Source organism: Neltuma alba, unplaced genomic scaffold (assembly GCF_004799145.2).
Source record: "Neltuma alba isolate B1F8T4 unplaced genomic scaffold, ASM479914v2 tig00012939_pilon, whole genome shotgun sequence".
Taxonomy (NCBI): Eukaryota; Viridiplantae; Streptophyta; class Magnoliopsida; order Fabales; family Fabaceae; genus Neltuma; species Neltuma alba.
In genome coordinates, this window is record NW_021637305.1 from 1 (window position 1) to 23,382 (window position 23,382).

Below are 23,382 nucleotides of genomic sequence, written 5' to 3' on the forward strand. Positions count from 1 at the left end.
CATCCTCCTCGATCGGCAATCCCCAGCGACAAAGCTGAGTGAGAATTACAAGTTGGAGTGGCTCCTGAAAGACCCCAGAGCTTTGGCCGCCTGAGCTCTCAACACAAATTGGTGGTAAAATGCCGCAATGGCCGCACCGATGAAGGGTCCAACCCAGAAGATCCACTGAAACCGAAACCAACCATATGCAGTAAGTTTCCTTTGCGCAGTTTCATTTGTACAGGCTAGTTATAGGAAATCGAAACGAGAAATATCAGGCAAATTAAAGCCGAAGATGTGTAATATTAAGATAACGTACATGGTCATCCCATGCCTTCTCATTGTTGTACATGACTGCGGCACCGAAGCTCCTGGCCGGGTTGATGCCGGTGCCGGTGATGGGGATGGTGGCCAGGTGAACCATGAACACCGCAAATCCAATTGGAAGAGGAGCCAGCACCTGTCAAAATTTAAGCTGTGCCTCAATATTTTGAACAACATACTGGAACACTTGTAGCATAGCAAATAACTCACTGCAGCTTCAAGTTTTAGAGCGTAAATCAGCAGGAAAAAGTAGGGGGGGGGGGGGAAGAGGACAAAGAGAGGTACGCACGGGAACGTAAGAGTCTCTGGCATTTCTCTTGGGATCAGTGGCAGAGAAGACGGTGTAGACAAGGACGAAGGTGCCTATAATCTCAGCACCCAAGCCAGTGCCTTTGCTGTAGCCAGAAGACAACATGTTGGCTCCACCTTGATAACGGTTGTAGTAGGCCTTCTGGAAAGCCTTGACCAAGCCACACCCACATATGGCTCCCAGGCACTGAGCCAATACGTACATAATCGCTCTAATCAGCGACACCTTCCTGGCCAGAAACAGCCCGAATGTCACCGCCGGGTTTATGTGTCCTCCTGATAACACCAAAAATTAACTGAATCAATCATCCCCTGCACTCGGCAGTGCGTTAAGAGAAGGAGAAAAAGTGAGTGAAAGTTACCAGAAATGCCGGCAGTGCAGTAAACGAGGACGAAAATCATGCCGCCAAAAGCCCAGGCAACGCCAAGAAGGCCGACGCCATCGCAGGCGGTACCGTTGTGAGTCTGGCTTTTGTAACCAATTACAGTCAAGACAGTGATGTAGAGGAACAGGAGGGTGGCCACGAACTCGGCAATGACAGCCCTGTGGAAAGACCACTTGCGGAGCTCGGCGGTGTCGAAGAGGGGAGCGGGAGGGGGGTCATGGTAGTCCTTGTGAGGAGCGGCTCCCTCGAGGTCCGTGGCCATGCCGGAAACAAAGAATGAGAGAGAAGAGCAGAAAGCCTGTGAGTTAGGAAGGGGGGGTGGGGGAGGAGAGGATGAGGATAAGACTGTGTATTTATGTAAAGAGGGGGTTGTATTGTATCAGATTCAGGTGGGGCCTGCCCTTAAAGCCTTAACCTTGGCTTATAACCCTATTCCCAGCTCAGTAAAATCTGGAGGCAGAGTAAGGATAGAGACAGGAGAAAGGATAGGTTAGAAAAGTGGGGTGAAGTGAGGAGTGTGCGGTTTCAGATGCAGAGTGGATATTCCGTTGGGAGACGGAAGTGGGATTAGATAGAGTGAGGGGGCAGCGATTGGTGTGGCTGCGTTGCAAGCAGTGAAGGGGCAACGTGGGAAGGCACATGCAAAAAGGAGCATGAGTTGGCGCCTTGGCGGACACGAAGCCCGCCAGCGCCTGAAAGCTACTTCGACTCCAATATTTTGTATTTATTATATTATCAATAATAAGATTTAAAGATTTTAATTATTCTTTCTAAATATTGCTTTCGAAGATAGGAGAGATATGCTGTGAAACAAAGGAGAGAGGAGGAAAATCCAAGAAGCCCCGCCAGCTGACATCCAGCTCATTTTTTCCGTATAAGCGACCCTTGCGAACGCAAATCCGCGGCCTCGGATCGGGATCGGAAACGGATCCCCCGGCCGCCTTCCGGGTGAAGCAAATATTCAGCACAAAATTTGGCTTACACTTGACACTACTTGCTTTGAAAACAAAACAGCCATTTATAATCTCGGTAAAATTTAAAAAGAATTCATGTAGCCATATACCCTTTTTTTTCCCTTTCCTTTTTTAATTATTAGATTAATATTTTAACAGTTTAGATTTAAATATTTTCAAAACTATTAGATGATGGAAAGGAAATGAGAGGTTACAAACTGCTGATTTTTTGTACACAAGAAGGGCACATTCGCAATAGCTCCTACTTCATCACCACAAAATATAGATGGGGAGGGAATCCAAGCGGTAAAATCGGCACCAATAACAGCTCCTACTCATGGAGAAACTTGGGAGCTGTTTGGGAGGAAGCAAAGCTAGGTATCAAATGGAATGTAGGGGATGTTGAACATGTACGCTTCTGGACCGATCATCGGATTGGTGATCTAGGCCCGCTTCATCACCTAGCTTATGCACCACTTTCAGATGAGGAACTCCAGCTTCCACTACGATACTTTGTGACAGATGATGGCAACTGGAAAATTGATGCAATCCGCGAGCAACTACCTGAACGTTCGATAGATCAGATAGCAGTAAGCCCCCCGCCTCAAATATCTGAAGAAGATCACCCAACAAAAGGAACTCGGAGACTCACCGCAAAGGGTGACTTTACAGTCAGCTCAGCTTATAAAATGCTCCGATCCCATGAAGGGGACAATGAAGATGCGAAATGGAAGCTGGTTTGGCAATGGCCTGGAGCTCAGAGAGTAAGAACATTCTTATGGCTGACAATGAACAACAAACTCCTCACGAACAGTGAAAGACGAAGACGTCACATGACTGAACTGTCTGAACATGATACGTGTGACATTTGTGGAGAGGTAAGAGAGGACATGGATCACGTGTTACGCAGGTGCAACCTCGCCATGAACTGCTGGAAGCTACTCATCCCGGATCGACACCTTCATGCCTTTAATTCGAGTAACTTTACGGAATGGCTGGTGACGAATCTGAGCACTCACAAAAGCAATCCCACTTGGTGTACAATCTCTGGTCGCTTATGTTGGCGCCTCTGGGACGCACGAAATCGCAAAATCTCCAGACAAGAGGCAACGGACCCCTACCAGCTTGTTAACGAAGTCATCGCACCCTGTGATCACACTATGAAGGCTCACAGATCCTGTACTAGTCATACTCGCAATTAAGTCCCTTCTGGTTGTACTGCCTCTTTTCCTTTTTGGGCGACTCTCTTGTAAATATTCGGTTGAATAAAATATCTTTTCACTCAAAAAAAAAAAAAAGGCGCACATTCACAGTATTTGCAGATCGCAAATATAATACAATTTATTTGCCAAAATTTGCTGGGCTCATTGGCTGATATCCGCCCACGTGTATTGATCTTGCGACGGGGTGGCTGTGAAGTTTTTTCCCCTTTTATTCGTCCCCTTTCTTGTATGCGCCAATGCACCTGTCCAGAGGATTTTTTTAACCAAGAAAAAAAGGGGTGTGTGTGTGTTTCTGGGTTCTACGTATATACCCATGTATTTAAAAATCAACATGAAATAAACGTGCGCAAACCTTCTCCTCTGAATTTTTAGGTGGCTGACATTATTAATAATTTATAAATATTATAAATGAGATTGAAGCGTAACTCACTGTGTGCACGTACATGTGTGTGATGATTACTTCTTTGAAAATTTGACTAAAAATTTTGAGAACAACGCCTGAAATTATATAAATTTCCGAGGCAGCATGTCTAATTTCCATATTGAGGAGGTATTTAAGTTATAATGTGTCGGAAGTAGCAAGTTAGAGCTTTTTTTTTGGTCTTTTATTAAAAAAGAATGCTGTTAGAAAAATCGTTTAATGGGCACTCCGATCCAGTGGCTATTATTCGGTACAGGACAGTGTCGTTATACTCACATCTATAATTTCTCTGAGAATCATAGTGGCATGGTTTAGTAGCATTAAGAAACACATTGAGAAGTTGTGATAAGAACGTGGGGGCACCTTAATGGAGGTTAGTTATTATTGTAGCAGAGGAGTGGGGGGGGGGGGTAATATGCATGGCTGGTGGTGTTGGAAGTGGAAGGGTTGGTACAACACAAACACAACGAATATGATAGCCAGCCATTATTGCGTTCCATTATGGCCCGACACTATGGGAGCCCTCCCACTTCCTCCCCTGCATAGCCTTTTCCCTCCCACCTTTTGCTTATCCACAACAATCCCTACACAAATCTCAAACATTTTATGTCTCGACTTACATGAAGTTATAAGCTCTTAAAATAAGCAATGCAAACAAGCCTTAAGCATGCGAAAGCAATATATATGATCCCCTCCCGTGTGTTGGAAATGCGTGAATAGATTCCATCAGATTCATCTAATGGCCCAGAGGGGAGGAGTGGCGGAATTTTCTGCCAGCGGTTCGAGTTGGGACGCAGGGGAAGGGGATCTTAATCTCTGCCTAAGTAAAGAGAGGCAGATATCAAAGACACATGCTTCCTCAAAATAACCGGAGAAGAAGAGCCTCTCATCGTGGAGTTGGATCGTCGTTTTTTAGGTGTTGTTTGTTACACCAACTAATAAAGTAATTATCTGATACGCACAACTCCTGTTTCCCAGAGCCAATATTCGGAAGAGATCAAAAAGAGAAATGAAACCTTTTTTCTTTTTCGGGTCAACATGAAAAAAGAATCCTGAAATAATAATCACATTACCGGATGTAATGGGCTTTTGAAGCCCAATAAGTGGGTTAAGTCAGGCCCATATTTTGAAACTTACCGGCCTGGCCTGCTCGTGAATGACTATCTTGTGATCAAGTTCATCACCCAGGTGCCTAGCAAAAAAAAAAAAAACAGAAGAGAAAATCAACCCGAGGGACAAGACATAATGATAAAGGAAAATACGGAAAAAAGATGAGGCAATCACTCCATGCTGATTTGTGTTATGTACTCCCCTTGTTCAAGTTATCAGTATCAAGTAACTAAATCGCGTAACTAAAAATGTCTGCCGAAATTGACTAAAAACAATAAATATGTAAAAAAAAGTAACTTATTTTCTTAAAATAATTTTATTTATGGAGAGGGCAAGTGAAAAAGAGAATGAATGAAAAAAGAAATAAGAGAGACATATAATTAATTAATAATAAAAATGAAAAAAAATTTGATGCGTATATTTTAAAGAAGATGGTGGAGGCGTGTGGGCTATGCAGTGTATGATGTTTTTTTTTTTTCATGGGACAAATGAAAGAGGCGAGGTGAAATGCACAGTGGAGTCAAAGAAAAGACTCGTTTAAAAAATGCGGAGAAGTAGCACGCTTCTCTCTTAAATGGCCACCAAACATCAAAACGGCCTTTGGCGGAGTTAATTAAAATAAAAAATAAAAAAGAACAGGGGGGGAAGTTACTTAGGCGGGGGGTGAACGGGGTAGGATAGAGGATGAGAAGCGTGAGATGTCGTGTGAGAAGCTCATCCTTATCTGAGACTGAATATCTATCTCCCACGGAACAGAGATAACCCCTCCTTGTCTTTTTTCCTTTAAAATACGCACGTTTCGCGGTGAGAGGCAAATCCTTCATCCCACAACAAAGCAACGTAACCCAGTTGCCAACAGACATGCCCATTTATTATTATCATACGTACCCTTCATGCATACTATCTCATAATTGTTGTATGCTTTTATCTTAAACCCCCGTGTCCCGCTGCATCAATAACAAATGTCTTAGGCGTATTTGTATTGACTTTTTAAAAATAACTTCACGGGTTTCCAGATAAACATGTAAAAAAAAATTTTATATGAATATGTATGAAATTATTTTTTAAATGCTTTTGAGGGGTTGTTAAATACCCCTTATAGCTGCCTACTTCATTCATTATTTTACCTTCAACCAGCATGACCACATGAAGCACAAGGACGGCTATTACGTCCACAGTGTCCTGTGTGTAGAAACTAGAAAGAGCTCCGTTAGTTAGGTGGCATTGTTGGCTTGTCTAGGCTTCTGTCTTTCTTCCCCTTTTCCCGCATTATTGATTTATTTCACCTTATCTCGTTCCCTAATTCCTTCTCCCAAGTTCCAAGTTCCAAGTTCCAACCCCCTCCCCTTTTTTCTCTCTCTTTGCTCCACTGTCCTGCTCAAGCCCTTCACCTCGATTCAGTAAATCTTCTGTAATCAAAACATATCGCCGTGAAGATTATCCTCAATTATTGATGCATTTAACCCCACACGTAATTTGCTACTTGCTCATTTCTCTGGGGATCCACGCTGAGTCAGTGATCGGCATATTCCCTTTCATTTCTTTTCAACAGCCCTGCGTTCCTTTATACACATGCATGTATATCACTGGAGGACTACAGATTCACATGTAAAATTTTAAACATGCGTGTTTTAAAGTAACCTCGTAATTACTATGTTTAATTTATTGGTCACATCGATCCAGGTGTTGTTGCGCATATACTTTTCAAATAAGAATCCAAAACTAAGGATACAAATTTGAGGGCCGCGTTTTATTAATTCAGTTCAGCCCTATTTGGCATCTTCGCTCTCCATCTTTTAAATGGCCTTGCTCCTTTCTTGGGTGTCGAATAAAGAAACACATGAAATTATGTGTTAGCATACTAATTATAATTTAACTGGCCAGCAAAAGTTCATTCGATTGATGAAGACTTGACTTACAAAGGTATGGGTTCAAATTCTATTATTGATGTGAAAACATTATTGATATATAGGCAAATTTTAAATACTTCTATAAACATTCTGAGTCAAAAGACATTCGGTGATTGAACTTGAGACTCGGTTCATCTAAACATAAAAAAAACAAAGAAAAGCATGATTTAACAATATTTTTTTTATTTGGACATTTGATAATTAATTACTTACCATATTTGTGTGCTATACTCTCCACGTTCTTAACAGCTGAGGTGCTATTGTATTGTACTGCATTTTTGCCGCAAACCGTTTGGAATAAAAGCAGAAAAAAGGTTGAAAATTTTAACTGTGAATGAATGGAAGTCATCCTTTATACAGATGAAACAGAAGGCTTGAATAATAAACAAGTAAAGGAGGTGATGATATTTCCTCTGGGGAAGGAATAAATAAAGGTGATGGAAATTCCAGAGCAATGGACATAATTAATTATGGGTCCCTTCGGGGACATCTGATAAGTAATTGACTATGGAAAAATTAGATGGAGGGCTGTGGAATTGGAACATTTTGTTGGGAAGGGGCATAATCAGCGTGAGGTGTGCGGATAGATCCAAGTATATAACTATATATCTTCTTTTGTTTCCCCCCGCCCCCCGGGTAATAACAAGCATCCATGACATGAATCGCTTTTAGAATAACAAATATGGCTAAAATAAAAATCAATAGGAGAGTAATTAATGCGTAATTATTAATATTGTTTCTGTATTTAAACTGATGTTTAAATGTAACTTGTTATTTTTTTAAATCTTTCACAACTTGATTTGATATGAAGAAATTTAAAAAAAAAATCAATTTAAGACAAATTTAACAATTTAATTGCTATTTTTTAATTCTAACAAATTAATTAAAATGATCCGTATTATATTGTGAACCGAAAACCGTATCGTTTCTTCAGGGGTGATGGCCGATGGGCCACGGTGGAGCCCACGCCTTCCGTCTACCTTTTTCCACAAACTTCACAATTGGCGCGATCCTGGCATCTCACATGGATCTTCTCATCTTCCCATCCTCGACCTTTCTCACACTTCATTGGTCCACGTCTCCACTCCTTTCCGTCTCCGGATAGCTTCGTCTTTATTCCTCCCTGGCTTCTCTTCGCTTGCGTGCGTGTCCGTATCTGAATTGGGCTCATGTCAACAAGCGTGAACCCGCTCGCACCCTAGCATTCCCTCTTCATTGACGCGTACAAATGGAGACCTTTATCCATTCGCACCAAAGCCCCTTATTATTATAAATAAAAGGCGCCATCAAATGAAAACTTGGCCAAACCACTTACTAGGAAACAGAGTGCTGGAGAAGGATAGAGGCAGAGATAGATACATACATAGAGAGAGATATACACAGACGCAGATAAACGCATCTCGAAAGTCCTGGTTTTTCATCAATGGCTTCAAGGAAGAGCTTCCTCTCCCGGTCAACTTACATATTTCCAGAAACCTCAGAGATCCGCTTCGACCCCAAATCCTCAGAGGGTGTGTTGGAATTTGATGAAGCTGACATCTGGAATGTCCCCGGCGACACGTCAGAGAGCAAGAAGGTTTTGTCGATTTCGCGATCGGGTCTGAAGATACCTTCCAGGAAGGTGGAAGGTGGCGGCAGAGTGGACCCAGGGGGATCGGCCTCGTTACCCCTGAACATACCGGACTGGTCTAAGATTCTGAAGGAGGAGTATAAACAGCACCGTGAGAAGGAGAGAGACGATGACGTTGACGATGAAGACGAGGGCGAGGAGGACGGAGAAATGAAGATACCTCCGCATGAGTATCTGGCTAGGACCAGAGGGGCTTCTCTGTCCGTGCACGAAGGGATCGGGAGGACCCTCAAAGGGCGAGACCTGCGCAGGGTCAGAAATGCCATTTGGAAGAAAGTGGGGTTTGAAGATTAGTGTTCGATCTCACATCACAGTCATTAGAGTATAGAGATGGTGATCGCCTGATCGGAAAGCGATAACCTTTTTTTTGGGCAATTTTGATTTAGGAAACGATATGATCATCTAATGGCTGTCGTCTTGGTCTAGCTTACTCTGTTTCGGAAAACCACCATCATGCTCTGTGTTTTCACAGACATTTTGTCCTTCTTTTGTCTTCCTGTATGTAAGACTATTGGCTAGGTTGTGCGACTTTTTAAGTAGGAAGTTAAGGAGCGCTTATGACTATTATTGACAATGAGACTCCTTGATTTTGTGTGTACAGGATTTTAAAACCAGGACCACTCCTCTCCTCGTGCTTGTATGAATGCTCTTTGAAGTCCCATCACGAGACTCTATGTTCAGCTCTGTCTTTGCAATTTTCATTTTTTGGGGCAAAGAAATTAAAAAGCAAAAAAAAAAAAATGATGGGAAGAGGAAGCACGTCACTGACGGCGGAATGAGAAAGAAAAGGGAGGGGGAGACGCAATGAGTAAGATGGGTTATGGATTGACGTTGGTGAGAAAGGCACAGCTTAGCTACAACATACGCCTTGGAGTAAAATTCAGGTCACGCCCTTTTCCGGATTAACAATGCTAAACCTCTATGGTTCCATCCAAGGAAAATCAAAATCCATAATATCGTCATATAATAAAAAATAGTTTTTAATTATTAATTATTTTTTATAGTCTTATGGAATAGGGAAGACAATACTTTTTTTTTTCTTTTTAAAAAAATAGTCTTTATATACGCCCGCATATGTGTGTGTATTTCCGCCTGGCCGAACAAGGCAGAGCTTCAGCTTGTTTGAAAACGGATTCTTCAGCTTGTTTAGAACTATAGTTTTAAAAGTACTTTTACAGTATATATAAAATAAATATATGGAGGAGTTTGTCTCATTTTACGGAAAAGTATTTCTGAAAAATATGTATTGGGCTTCCCAAACACCCTCTAAATTATGAGTTTTCAAAGTGATTTTACGATATACAAAATAAATACGTAAAAGAGTTTAACTTAATTTATAAAAAAGTGTTTTTAAAAATACTTTTCTCATATAACAAACACTTCCAGATCTTGCAAAAAAAGGGATAGAGTTGACGGAGGATTGAATTAAAAGTCATGATTTTACAATTCCAACTTCTGAATAATAAAAAGTCATGATTTTGCAATTCCAACTTCTGAATAATTCACCCATATTTAAATACACACCCAACAATGCGTGGTGTCTCTATCCCCAAGAAAACCCACAAGGAAGAAATCAAATTTTCTGGATAAGATTTTCGTCACTCCTAAAATTTTGTCAAGATTTATTATTTCTGACGACATTGGTAATGCCAACTCTCTTCAAACTCATACCTACTTCCGGCGCCCCAAAAAAAAAAAAAAAAACTTTTTCCTGCTGACCATCGTTAATGCCGTGTTAATTTTGAACGAGTCATCGGACCTTCTTTCCTTTTTTTTTCCCCAAATAAAAAACATGATAAAATTGACCAACAACTTAAATGTGAGTAACTCAGCTTTTTGTTCAGTGATGAAAGCGGTTCCAAATATAAAGTCATTGGAGGAAATACAGATAATAACTCAGAGGGTAACTATAAAAAGGAAAAAGACATCCATTGCAAGATGCAAAGCCAGTCTATAAGAAATTAGGCAATGGCGGACCGAGAATGTGTGATTAGTTAGATCAAGCGTTTGTTGCTTGTTTTTCAGCCGGGTGTTTTAAAACAATGCCGGAGATCAGAAGAAAAAGAATGAAATCTAGCTGACTGTATGAGCATAATAATATGAGAATTTATGTTAAAAAAACGATTTAGTCAAAGTTATAATTGGGTAATTAGGATAGTTTAGTTGGAATTATTAACTGCTAGTCTGGCCATTGCTCCTGTTTGACATTGTTTCACATGAGTCTATTCACGATCAGGATTTCCTTCAGACAGTAGAGGGAGCGAAAGCTTTCCCCACTCACCCTCTCCTCGAATTTCCCTTCTCTGTTTCTTTTTTTGTTTGGTGGGTCAGGGGGGTGCATGCTGGCGTGGGCAATCAAGTGACATAAATTGGACAAGAAAAGTGTTCAACAACAAGCATCAGTCTTCCATGAAAAACGCAGAAAAATGGAAGTATTTTGGAAGGTTGTGCGCATGGTATGCAAACCTAGGCTTCAGCCCAGAACCGGCCAAGTAACCGGTTCAGTTTGACCATACAGTTTGGAGTCAAAGTAACCTGATATAAACCGGACCAAACCAGCTAACACGGTTGCTCTTTTTTTAAAATAAAAAAAAAATTATTTTGAGTCAAAAAAATTTTCTTTTCTCTTAAACTATTGATACTCATTAGTTTAGGAATTAATAGATTGTAAGCAGGAATATTTTGTTATCATATATCTATTTTAATAGTCTGCCAGGGTTATTGGATTAATGTATAGTGATTTTTTTTTAATATAATACTCCACTATGATGTCAATTTATTAAATAAATTGTAAGTATATAATTATTTTGTTTGTAATTCAAGGTAATGAATTAATATTTAGTCCTTGATAAAAATTTAATTTTTTTTAATTTTTCATCAGTTTAATTCTGGTTTGACTCACTAACTCTTGATCTATTATCTTGAACCATTCAGTAACCAGTCTGATTTTTTGGTACGCTAGTTGTGCGTCCGCATCGGTGACGAAGAAACCAGGAATAATTAATTGATTCTCATGGGAATTAATGTGACACCATCAAACAAGGGGCGCAAGTGCTTGATTTGTCTCCCTGGTTTTTCCCCTTTACTTCACCAACTCCGGCTGCAACATTAATCATTATGTAAACTTCATAAAAAAATATCTAATTTTTCTTAAGTTTAACCATCTCTACAGGTTATTTGGAGTCATTTCCAGCAACAAAATTCCCCTGCAACTAAGGACACATGTATTGTGGACAGTGGGTCCTTTGATTGACTTGGCGGGGCAGATGGGTCCGGCAAGAAAGAACCCAAGCTTGTTGCTGACGATAAATTAGATTGGACTTGCTCTAATGGATCGCAACTAACAGTCCAACGCCACGTTCTTTCCGGTTCATGTTACAACTTAAAGCCTGCAAGGATTACCCGAAAACGCACATTTATTTTTATATTTTATTTTTAGATAAATATAATCTTTAATCCCTCAAATTTACTCTTATTTTGATTTTAGTCCTTTAAGTTTCAAATTATAAGTTTTGCTCTTTCAAAAAGCAAAATGATCCAAATTTTTATTAAATTATAGGAACCAATATTTTGACTAAATAAAAAAAAAACTTAAGATATCAAAACCTATAGATTAAAATTCAGGGCACTAATACCAACGTGAAGATAAATATGAAGGATTAAAGTTTATGTTGACTCTTTACCCTTTAATAAAAATACACGCCAAAGTTATGCGCAGTTTCAAAATTTTCGGGGCACTGTATACTTTTCCTGGTTCGAATATCATGTAATTGATTTTCCCACAAAATGGCAACAAAAAATTTGATTTTCCTGCATATTCTAGGCATGCACCATAATTTCTAAAGATTACGAGCATAAAATATGACAAACATGAAAAAGCGCCCCAAGCCAATTTCTTTCCCATAAAAATTCAAGTAAATTTTGTCCCGCTCCACCAAAAAAAAAAAATTCTCTTCGATTATTTTCGCTATTAGAGCCTTGACTCTTGCGTGGTGTTGAATTCAAAGGAAAAACGACTTGTGTTTGTTGGAAAGTTACCATTTACCAATAGCATCCTCCGGCGTTCGCCCCACCAAAAAAAAAAAACAGAGAGAGAGAGAGAGAGGGGAAAAGAAAAGAAAAAGCATTCCCCCGAAGTTAATCTGAGCTGCGGCCGGGATAGTGTGAGGGGAAAGGGAACGATGGGGGGAAGGAGGAGGTCTTTGATTGCGGGATTGGCTTTTCTAATGCTTATGGGAACTGCCGTCTATTTCAGACTCTGGGCTATTGATTATAGTGTCTCTTCTGAAGACACCGAGCTACTAAGGTTCGTCTTCTTCATCAATTTACTCTCAACATTATTCTTCCACAATCGCTGGACTGCTACAGTTTACATTCATTCAGATCGCCAATTTAATTTAGCTCTCGTCTCAGTTCGGTCCGTTGAAAACTATCAATGTTGACGGTGGAATTAGACTTACTTGGAACTAATGCTTTTCTTCCGCGGTAGAAAAAAAGAAACAAAGCTCTCTTGTTTATTCGTTCGGCAAGAGGGCTAAAGTGTCCCCCTATCTTTTTGATGGCCATACCTGCGTAGCATTGCTGACTTCTTCTGATGGTGCATAGTTAAACCCATCAGCAGAAGTAATTCATATGCTTTTTAAGTTTTGCCGGATTTAATTCAAACCAATTGCGGACTTCCATTGTGAAGAAGGTCCCTGTGCTGGTTAGAATTATGATCTTTTTGGCTTATACTAGATGAAATTTCAAGATTACTTTCAGAATTAAACCCGCGCTTCTCTGTTATGTTAACGACCTTTAAAGTTATTGTCCAGTTTCTTGTACAATGAGTTTCCACTCTCTCAAATGCTTGCAGACGACAGTTTGATCTGGCTAACAGGGAAGCAATGGATGAGTCTGCTGAGTGGAGGCTAAAGTATGATGAGGAAGTAGACAAGGCAAGGAAATGTTTTGATGAACTTCAAGCGGTATGCATTCTTTATTGGATTTTCATTTTTCTCCTTACAGTGTGTATGATAGGATTCTGTTTCAGTTTTCTTCTACAATTATGGGTGGTACTTTACTCCTCCGCCTGTTTATCCGTAGCTGGTAGATAAGCTAAGGCTATATGCTTGTTCACATCAAACGCTTTTAACTCGTCTTGGTACTTGATGAATTAAACGAGGAGAAATTGATATTTTTTTTCCCACAATGTCCTTCTTGTAACTACCTTTCAGTTGCGTATGGGGAAGAATAAGGATTCCTCTCTGAAGTTGGATAATGCTTCCAGTGTTAATCATAAACTGGCAGTACTGCGGAAGGTATATTTTGATAAGTTATGAATTGAGATATATTTTCTTCTGCTTCCTTATATTCCCTTCTCTGTGCTAGAGAAACTGGAAACCATTTAATCAATGTTTGTATGAACTGCTATTTTTTAACTACCAATTTAGCTGTCAATTCAATGATGGTATTAAATCTAAAGCTGCCTCTATTTTCTGTTTAAAAAAAATTCATGTTTGTGTTCCTTGCCCCTTCTCATTTATTTTTAATTTCAGCTTGCCTTTTTGATTCCTTTGTTATGCATGACTTGTATTCTGACATTTTGAATGTACTATGACCTTCTAAATTATCAGGAGAATGCAGTCTTACTTGAAAGGGTGGAAACATTAAAACGAGAGCTTGAAGAGGAAAAATCAAGGTGTCTAACACAATCATTGTTCTGATGATTAAAAGCCTTACGTTCAAGAAGTGGCCATTTGAGCATGAATGATCTACAGATATTTGGAGCCTGCCCTTCGTTTCCAATCATGAAAGAATTTTGATTGCAAGAGGCACCAGCCATTTTTTATTGTACGACTAATCACATCATCTGCCACTTCACTCAGCCTTGGTCCTACATAGCTCACACCCTCATCTTTGCCATTCTGTTGGACCATCACACTTATAGGGAATGCCAATATGAATGCCTAATAGTTTATGATGTTGTTTATATATGCCAAATAGAATGATCTCATTTTGCAGCCATTCCAGTTTTTGGAGCCAGATTATGTCCAAAGAAAAAATAGATTGTTTTGTTAGAGTTATTGACTAATGGATTGTTTTGTTGCACACGAGAGTTATTGACTCACTGATAGTTGTATGTTAGACTAGAGAATTTTGGGTGAGTGATTGGAGGCTCTGACTTCCTTGTTCGTTACTTTTGGAAACAACCTTATGTGCTGCTTGAGAACGAGCCAGAATCTGTGGGGCTAACTCTAAGTTCATGGAGAAATCTGGTGACTGCTTCTGCTAGTGCTCCATTGCTTTCAGGTTGGCTCGAGCCAGCAGTCTTGCTTGTGCCAAAAGCACTCTCTTTTCGACTCTATTTACAATTGAAAGAGGTAGGCCCATGAATATACATTGCACAGCAAATATAGCATATCTCTGTTAGACAGTCCATAGATCAATAGACTGAGCAGAAGTGTAAGCTATATTAGAACAACCAGATAGAATATATCTTACCCTCGTCGACTTTGGTATATTGGTTGGATTGTTCATTATCCCCATCAACTCATCAAACTGAAAAGCATATTAGATCAGCAGAAGTATGAGTTGGTTTACTGGAGGAAGATTGAAGATGTAAAAACATGTGCTTGTTAGCCTCGCAGTGTTGAGGCCCAACAGCAAACACTTTTACCTGTTTCCCGATGATGTCGTACTTCCTTGCACAATTGTACAGAGATTTATCATCCTCATCTACGTCCTTGGAAATTACAGCTCTACGTTGGGGATGTTTGCTGGACATAATGATTGAGACCATATAAACAGCAAGTTTTACATGCAGAGTTGGGTAAGAGCATTATTAATACGTCTGTATATAGGAATAAGGATGAATGGGTTAGAGCAACACGTAAGGGTCGGGTACTCGGGTCATGCCCGTCACATACAGCCTCGTCTAAGATTAATAATTAATGTAAGATGTTCAGTTATGATGTGAGCCGGCTATTCTTGATTTCTGAGCATCCGAGCACTGTTCTCGTGTAACGCCGTGTTTTTTGTTTTCAGTTTTCATTAACCCACGACTCCTGAGACCGGCCAATTTGGTAAGGATAAAGTCGTAAAATAACAAACACGAACTAAGAAATTGAAATAACAAACATGAACGTTCCACAAAATGCCCTCCCAGCAATTAAGGTCGAATAGTTCCATGCCTTTTTGGTCAAACGCAGACTGAAACTGAAGAATCCTGCTCTCATTGTGTTTTTTTTTTTTTTGGGGGGGGGCCAAATGCCTCAAGTTGATTAGAATTTTATGATGACCGAAATCGCTACGATTTGACCTTGACCACCGGTCCCTCCTTTCGTGATACCTGTAGCGTTTTACGCTCTTACTCATTCATGCGCCACTGGAAAAATAATTAAAATGAAGAAGAATAGGAAAACCGTCACCGTCAAAGATATAGGTAAACATAACTGACAAATTGATATCGAAGTCCTACCCTCTAGAAATGATATAACCGCACATCCCACCCGATGAAAGGAGGGGGGGGGGACAGAGGGAGTGCAGTCATCAAATGAAAGGCAGAAGTGTCATGACAAATCTTCCATTACAATAAAGAATAGAGATCAGTAGCAAGAGTGGGATGGTGGTGATACCCGCCTCACTATTTAGTAGAGAAGTTGAGCAGCTTCCGTATTATATGCTTCCGTAACAACAAAATCATTTCACAATTCCTCAAATCAAAGCACTGGCACGCGAGGTGTACAAAATTTGTAAAAGACCAATAACCTATATAGATATAGATATAGATATAAATTATGATTCCAGTTTGGCCCTTTAATCAATTCACGGCTTCTCGCTTTTTGCCACGTAGGATGAGTTATATATAACAAGAATAATTAGAATTAGAGACTGAGTCACAGGAGTCATAATTGAAATACCGAGTTATAAATGAGTTAAAAGTTAATTAAAAAAATAAATTTTCTCCCAAATTATATGAGGCCTCTCTACAAAAATCCATTTACCAAGAAAGAAGAATCTTCACTTTCAAGAAGTTAAGCATCCCTGGGTCTCTCAAGGATGAGTTGACAATTTCAATTGAATCAATTAAGAAAAATAAAAAGCATATTAAATTTTAACCATTCAAAATTTGATCCAAAAGTTGAGAACTTGAGATGGAAAATGGGGACGAAGTGGGCGGAAAAATAAATGAAGAGAGCCAAATTCAAAAATATCAGATTTTATGCACGACATAGATCGTCCTTATTGATATCCACCCACTCTTGTTAGTACATTGAACCAAACTCTTGCAACATTCTGAAATGTGGTTCGGAAACCATGTGTTAGGAAGAAGCTCGCAGACAAGCTTGCATGAACTTGGTTATTCTATCAGACTACAGTTTTTGGTGAAATTAAAATTCTCCTCAGCTACCGATAATGTTATCGAATGCAGATAATGAAGGACGATGCAAAATGGAAAGCTTTTATTGATTCATTAGGCACCCACAAAAAGAATCCTGACACAATATTCAACACGAATGAGCAAAAATAACAATCCAGAAACCAGAAATAACTCAAGTTCATGGAGCTTAAAATGCAACCACTTGTTTCGCCATCATTGACAAGTTTCGTTGTTGCATCTATGAATATATACACTCGGTTCTTACCAACTAGCCACTTTCCCCCATCTTCTTTTATTGTTACATGATTAGTTTTCATTGTATTCTCAAAACACAGTGACGTTTGAAGGTTTGGGAATTGCCGAAAGGATCAGCAGGACGAGGTTTAAGAAAGCAGAGAAAGAAAGGATAGGTCGAGAGAGTGAGAAAAGAATGAGTCTATCAGCGTGCTAGGGTCAGAAGAAAACTGAGGTAAAAGGTTTTTTTAAGGTATTGAAAATCCGGCCTCTAAACAGGTCGTGATAGTAGTTTAAAAATTAGTAAGTCAGACCAAAGTTAAACTAAGATCAAACATGTAAAGAAAAAATAAAAATAATAATCAATTTAAATTCTCATCATACCATCCAAAAGACTAAATATCAATTCAATATCTTTAACAAAATAACCATATACTCACATTTTCTTTTCAATTTTTCTTATTATTATATTATAATATCCTATTATTATACAATTAAAATTATTAAATATTCATTCTAGCAAATTATCAAAATAGAATTATGATGTCAAAATAGAATTATGATGATAAAATATTTTTATCTACAATCCTTTAGTCACTAAACTAATAATTTTTAACATGAAAACTTGTTTGAGAAAAAAAAAATCTGGTTAACCCGCTAAACTGGTTGGGTTAACTAGATTTCTCCTTAGTTGACTAAGATCTATCAAATCACCTCAAGTTCTTCCCATCAACAAGACCAGGTGACTGATTGGCTGATTTTCAATCCAACCTAGCTCGTTCAATTTTTAATACTAATTCTGATTCTATTTATAAATTACAAACAAAATTTTATAACAAGGACCGAAAGTAATGCTACGAGTTTTTCAGTCAGCCTAGGAATCTAGAACCACATCTTAAGCGTATTTATGAATTTTTAAACATATCATGTACCAAATCACATTTTTTTATTTTATTTATTTTAAGAATCGTGTGATCCCTTTGATTTTGATCAATGATCCATATCATCGACTATTTAAATAGTCTTTCGTTACAAAACAAATAAATAATTCTTCAAAATTATTATCATTGTTCTTGTTTTACCAGGGAAATTATTATCATTGTTGATAACTAAATTCACTTACAAAGGTATTATAAACAGATATATTACCATATATCCTTTTTAATGATCACACGTTAAACATATTCCATTTCATCAAAACCAGTTTTAAACTAGTATTTAAACACATCACGTTCCAATAACTTGATTCCAAAATTAATTGCAACCAGAATCAAATTTGTAAACTCCAATCTAGACACACCATAACATCATTCATAGGAGTTTGAATGTACACTTCACTGAAAATTGATATGGCGGAAGCATGGGCCCAAACCCCGCCAGGAGGAGGAGGTGGAGGCAAATGTCGAAAGGAGGAAGAAGCGACAAGCAATTGGCAATCATCAGACACTTCGCCAATCAGAGCGATTAGATCACAGTCTAGGCATGTAAAACCCAGAAGCAAGTAATATATATAGATACATTATTCCAAGCCAACAAGTCTACCAGTATACATAAATTACAGAGAGATCCTAGGGTCGACACTGCTCCCAGCTCCTAGCCATGTAAAGGCCCTGAAACAAAAAGGAAAACAATTTACCATAATGTAAGACTACGAAAAGAAACATATATTATTATTTTTTATTAAAAAAAAAACACGTTTAGGTGTTTCAACTATGATATAGGCATATATGTTACTTGTAATCAAATTGGTAACAGTCCAAAATCCCAAGTCCTTTTTCCAGGTGCTCATACTACTCTAGTTCTCAGCAGCATATAAAAGACACCACAGAAGACAGAAATACATATGGGCGTATGCAAAATTTCTCTCATAAATCACCCATAAATCAAGATCAGTCATCGGTTCTAGCATGAAAATTGTCCCCACCCTTCCAATCGCAACTCGATATACAACATACCGGCCTTTTAAAAATGAGCATCATTCGGCTCAAGGCTCATGTGGTTTAAATTTCCAACGCCCAAAAGAAATCCCAAAAGAGCTGTTGTACAGAAAAGGAACATGAAGGGAAAAGATAAACCGCAATATGCTCATATTGTTTCTTGATCAAATAACTTAATGTTTAGCTTCTGAAGTTAGCTATTTCATAGAAAGGAGAGAGGAAACACGAGCTCCCCACAAAATATCAAATACTTACAATATGCACACCATAGATGCAATGATAAGAATTCATACATGAATATGAAGAATATGCACCTCTAAATGCATAATTAGCAATGGCACTGAATGCTCCTTTCACCTTAAGATAGACGACCACAGAAAATTCATAAATTATAACCTCGTTAATCAGGTAATCACTCTGATTATGGGTAGAAAATGCCAAGCTGTTCAAAAATATACAACTGAAATCAACTCAAAATCTCACGTCATATTCCTAGAATGCCATATGAAGGCGAGCAGCACCTCCCCATAAGGCAACATCAACATCTTATAAAGCTTCCATGTATCATGGGACATATTTGTAACAGGACAATAAAGCAAGCTTGTTGACGCATTGAGTAAAGTACTTCCAGCTATATGCTTAGATAACAAGCTAATTGACAGAAGATGCTTAAGTGCAGAGGTGCTCCAGAGAACATGAATAATACAACACTATTGAAAAACAATACATTCCATGACAATAGAAATCCACTAAATGGTGTCAACGTTTCCTTATCTTGCCAAGCAATGAAGCAATCAACAACCAGCGTAACTTCATTTACAAGAAAGAAAAAATAATTGTCCTAGAAGCAGCGACCCTAACATGAACTTGACATGCGCACAGCGTCCTTGCTTCACTGATTGTGACACCACAATCACACTGAATATTATCCCAGCAACTAGCCAGGTTCAACTACAGCTAATACAATGATGAACTACAACGAAAAGTGCAAGCAAATAAATTGAAAATAAACAACCCCCAGTACTTGTTTAACCTTTTCTTCCCCTTAGGCCCCCCGCACTGGCACAATCAAATATCAACCATTCACGCATGTCCACAGGGAAAGCGCTGACAAATAGTAAATATCATTTCTGAGATACAACTCACACAACAAAGAAATAAATTCGAATAATGGAAGTACTGCGGTTGTTCTAACAAAAACAAATTGTTGGAAATTTTCGAGGCACAAGCTAAACAATTGGAATCAAACCGACAAAATCGAATGGTTCTATAATCGGTCGATGTTCTGACAAACGGTCATATAAACATATTTGCCTGTTCCAGTATCACTGATCGCCGAATCCGTAACCATAAACACTACAATTATGAGGAAATTACAAGTTCATCGATGACAAAATAGTTCACACAAGACATAAGATTTCTAAGACGTCACAAGAGCCAGGCCACAAGACAAAGTCAGAACAATTTACGAATGACAACCATGAGAAAATGAAGGGAAAGAAAAAACACCTTAATTGTAGTACAGTTCAAGGCCCATGCCATCGTGAATTTCATAATCTTTCAGAGTGATATGATCCTTGTAAATGGTGTACCACTTCTGAATGCGAACTTTGTCAGCTCTGGTGCCGGTCTGCGCCGCCACCAGCTTCTTCAGGTCGCCTATGGTGTCATCGTCGTTGCATTTCACCCGGACCTTCTTGCCCAATCGATCGTTCAACACGACCTCGATCATCTTTGACTCCGTAACAAAGCCTGAAACCCTAATTCCCAATCCCTTGCAGTCGACGAAACACAACATTACCTCCAGCCGACCTTAGGCCTTTATATAGCAAAAAGGACTTTTTAAGGATTCCTTGCGTAGCGGGCTTCTTAACATTTTCAACCGACTTCTGGAGTGGCCTTCAGAGTCGGTGAAGTGAGCCCAAGAAATGGTGGGCCACCGTTTTTTTTTAATACACAAAAAGGCTAAAAGCCTAAAGGAGAAAACTAAGTAGTAGGGATTGCGATCCCTGTAAATCTTTCTGCACTAGAGTACTCAAGCTATGTCATAGGCGGTCATGCTGGTAAAACCCATTTTGGCCAGAGCTTCTGACCTTGCTCGACTGCTGCTGATGTGTTTTTTTAAAATATAATATGTTTGGCCCATAAAAGTTAGTTTAGTTGATAAGAATTTGGCTTGAAAGTGTTAGTTCAGATTTTGTTATTGATATGAGAACTTTGTCGAAAGGCGATTTGTAAATACCTCTATAAGTACCTTTTGAGTTTGGAGGCATGCCTGGCCTTAGTAAACTTTCCGACTCAACTCATCTAAACCTTTTGCTAAAAAAAAAAATAACATGATTTCTTGTCTCTCAAATAGGATTTCCAATTAAATTAAAAAATAATAATTGTACTTATCATTTAAAAAAAACTTAAAAAGAGCTCCTGCAACATGGCCTGAAAAAAGTATAATCTCCCACCTAATTGAAAAAATTAGCAATTTTAAAAAAACTAAATATAAATCACGAGTTCATATAAAGATAGTAAAAATTTCTCAAAAATATCCAAAAGGACTAATATCTACAATAAACAATTTTAAATATAATGATATTTTGGGGAAAAAATTGAATTTATGGGTATTTTTTAAAAAAAAATTTAGAAAATTAAAATCATTTTTTAACTATTTTGATTTCATTTTCAGATATCTTTTAAGTTAAAATCATTTTTTAACAATCAAATAGGATCGGAGGAGTCTTACAGTTTTGTTATTGTTTGGACCAAAAAGGATTGGGCTTCAAGAACGGCCCAAAAGGAGGAAAAGGACGGGGTAGAATAGAAGAAGCATTCCCTCATTTCGTTCATCGGCCTGTTACCCCGGCATTTCTACTAATTTTTATTTGTATCCTGGTCTGCACGGTCTGCCATATATAAATACTCCTCCGGTTCTAATTATAAGACCCAATTGACTTATTTGAGGAGATTAAGGAAGTAAGTTAAGTTGGTTATTTATAATAAATAAATGTTGTTATTCCTAAAATATCTTTGCTAATTAAGTATATTGGCTAAAACTATCATTATTAGAAGGATTATCTTGGAAAAAAATGCATAAATATAAGAGAGAAAATAGATTGGGTCTTATAATTAGGACCAAATAAAAAGTCAAATTGGGTCTTATAATAAGGACCGGAGGAGTATATAATTTGGCAAACCATTTTGAAGATACTTATACTTTCTTTTAATTTTTTAGGTTGGAACTTTTGTATTTTTTTCTCTTAATTGAATTTTGAATTTTATTCTATTAATATTGTTATCATTTGCATAGAGACTAAAAATATTAATAGAACAAAATTATAAGAGCTAATGTTATTAAAAAAATAAAATTAAATGATTTAATTAAGAAAAATATATAGGTATTAAATTAAAAATTGAGAGAAAGTATAGACATCTCTAATATGATTTTTCCTGTATAATTATTAATAGAAATCAATGATCAGAATTAATTTTAATCAATAAACAAGAATCAAAATAATCTGAAGAGGAAAACACACGGCTTTCCGTGAAGCGGAGCATGGATAGAAAGGAGGTGAAAAGGTGCAAGTGCAATATGCACCTGGCAGGTAGTTTCCCATCACCTCAATTCGATCCACACAAAACAAAACACTGCTCAAGCCTTCCCTTTACGTCTTCTTCTGCTCGAGGTTCAAAATTAAAAATTCCCGTTTGCTTGGCGACGTGGCGTGATTGTTAAGCCAACATTTCCAGACATTTTTATTAACATCCATCCCGTTGCGATTCTCCAGTTTGGAAATATATATATATATATATATATTCCCTCCTTCCAGGTCATTTTCCTTCCATGATTTCGAGTTCATTGGAAATGTCAAACCAGTAACAGAACTCATTTCCACATGATCCAGCTCCAGATCTGGGAAATTACAGGGTTTGGTTGAACTTTTCGTTTTTCAAGGAAAAGGAAATCACCTGACTAGTGCGCTGGGTGCTTAAAATCCGGCTTCTACATTCCTTACTTGTTATTTTTATGGGTTGGCTTCCATTTTTACCCCCCATTTCTGTGATTCTGGTGTCCCATCAAGCAAGTCATCTCATGCATAATTATCTCATCAATTCGATCGCTAAGTCAACTCCACTTTTGTTTCTCTGTGTCCCGATTTGACATTAACCACTCGCTGGTCAAGGAAGAGAGGTTTGTTTGGAAGATGCGTCCAACCACTTCCAAATTATTATTATCGGTTTATAATGTACGTTTTAAATATAAGGCCTCTTTTATATTTACACTATAAAATAGTCTTATATTTAAAATTAGAGAAATATGTTATTTTTCAGCTAATTAGTAATGCTTTATAAGACCTAATTAAAAAAGTAATTTTGATTATACTATTTCTGGTTCTATTTATAAGACTTCATTGTTAGACTACAAATGAGGTCGTATAAATATGATTAAAGGTCGTATTTGTAAAACTTTTTTCTTATGCTTATCAATTTTTTTAAAATCAACTCTATTGATAGTATTCCATTAATATCAAATAGGAAAAAGGGTAAAAAAACTAAGAAAGATATTTAGAATGTATTAGAAAAAATGTATCGTATTAATTAATTTAATTAAT

At 38.0% G+C, this 23,382-nt stretch overlaps 4 protein-coding genes across 4 annotated transcripts; 2 read left to right on the plus strand and 2 right to left on the minus strand.

Moving 5' to 3' along the window:
- Window positions 1-6: 6 nt before the first annotated feature.
- LOC114732846 (aquaporin PIP2-2-like) lies at window positions 7-12,349 on the minus strand. The gene is made up of 5 exons (XM_028920216.1): window positions 12,333-12,349; window positions 975-1,283; window positions 593-888; window positions 299-439; window positions 7-165 (listed from the first exon to the last, which is right to left on the minus strand). Exons 2-5 carry the CDS (start codon window positions 1,258-1,260, stop codon window positions 46-48), a joined length of 843 nt encoding a protein of 280 aa, XP_028776049.1. The 5' UTR covers window positions 1,261-1,283; window positions 12,333-12,349; the 3' UTR covers window positions 7-45.
- Window positions 7,444-8,904, plus strand: LOC114732847 (uncharacterized). The gene has a single exon (XM_028920217.1). It carries the CDS (start codon window positions 8,039-8,041, stop codon window positions 8,537-8,539), a length of 501 nt encoding a protein of 166 aa, XP_028776050.1. The 5' UTR covers window positions 7,444-8,038; the 3' UTR covers window positions 8,540-8,904.
- LOC114732849 (uncharacterized) lies at window positions 12,342-14,436 on the plus strand. Its single transcript, XM_028920219.1, has 4 exons — window positions 12,342-12,551; window positions 13,101-13,212; window positions 13,462-13,545; window positions 13,861-14,436. The coding sequence occupies exons 1-4, from the start codon at window positions 12,427-12,429 to the stop codon at window positions 13,948-13,950; spliced, it is 411 nt and encodes a 136-aa protein (XP_028776052.1). The 5' UTR covers window positions 12,342-12,426; the 3' UTR covers window positions 13,951-14,436.
- Window positions 14,437-18,030: 3,594 nt separating this feature from the next.
- On the minus strand, window positions 18,031-20,583 carry LOC114732850 (ubiquitin-like protein 5). Its single transcript, XM_028920220.1, has 2 exons — window positions 20,288-20,583; window positions 18,031-18,451 (listed from the first exon to the last, which is right to left on the minus strand). Exon 1 carries the CDS (start codon window positions 20,574-20,576, stop codon window positions 20,289-20,291), a length of 288 nt encoding a protein of 95 aa, XP_028776053.1. The 5' UTR covers window positions 20,577-20,583; the 3' UTR covers window positions 18,031-18,451; window position 20,288.
- Window positions 20,584-23,382: the final 2,799 nt, after the last annotated feature.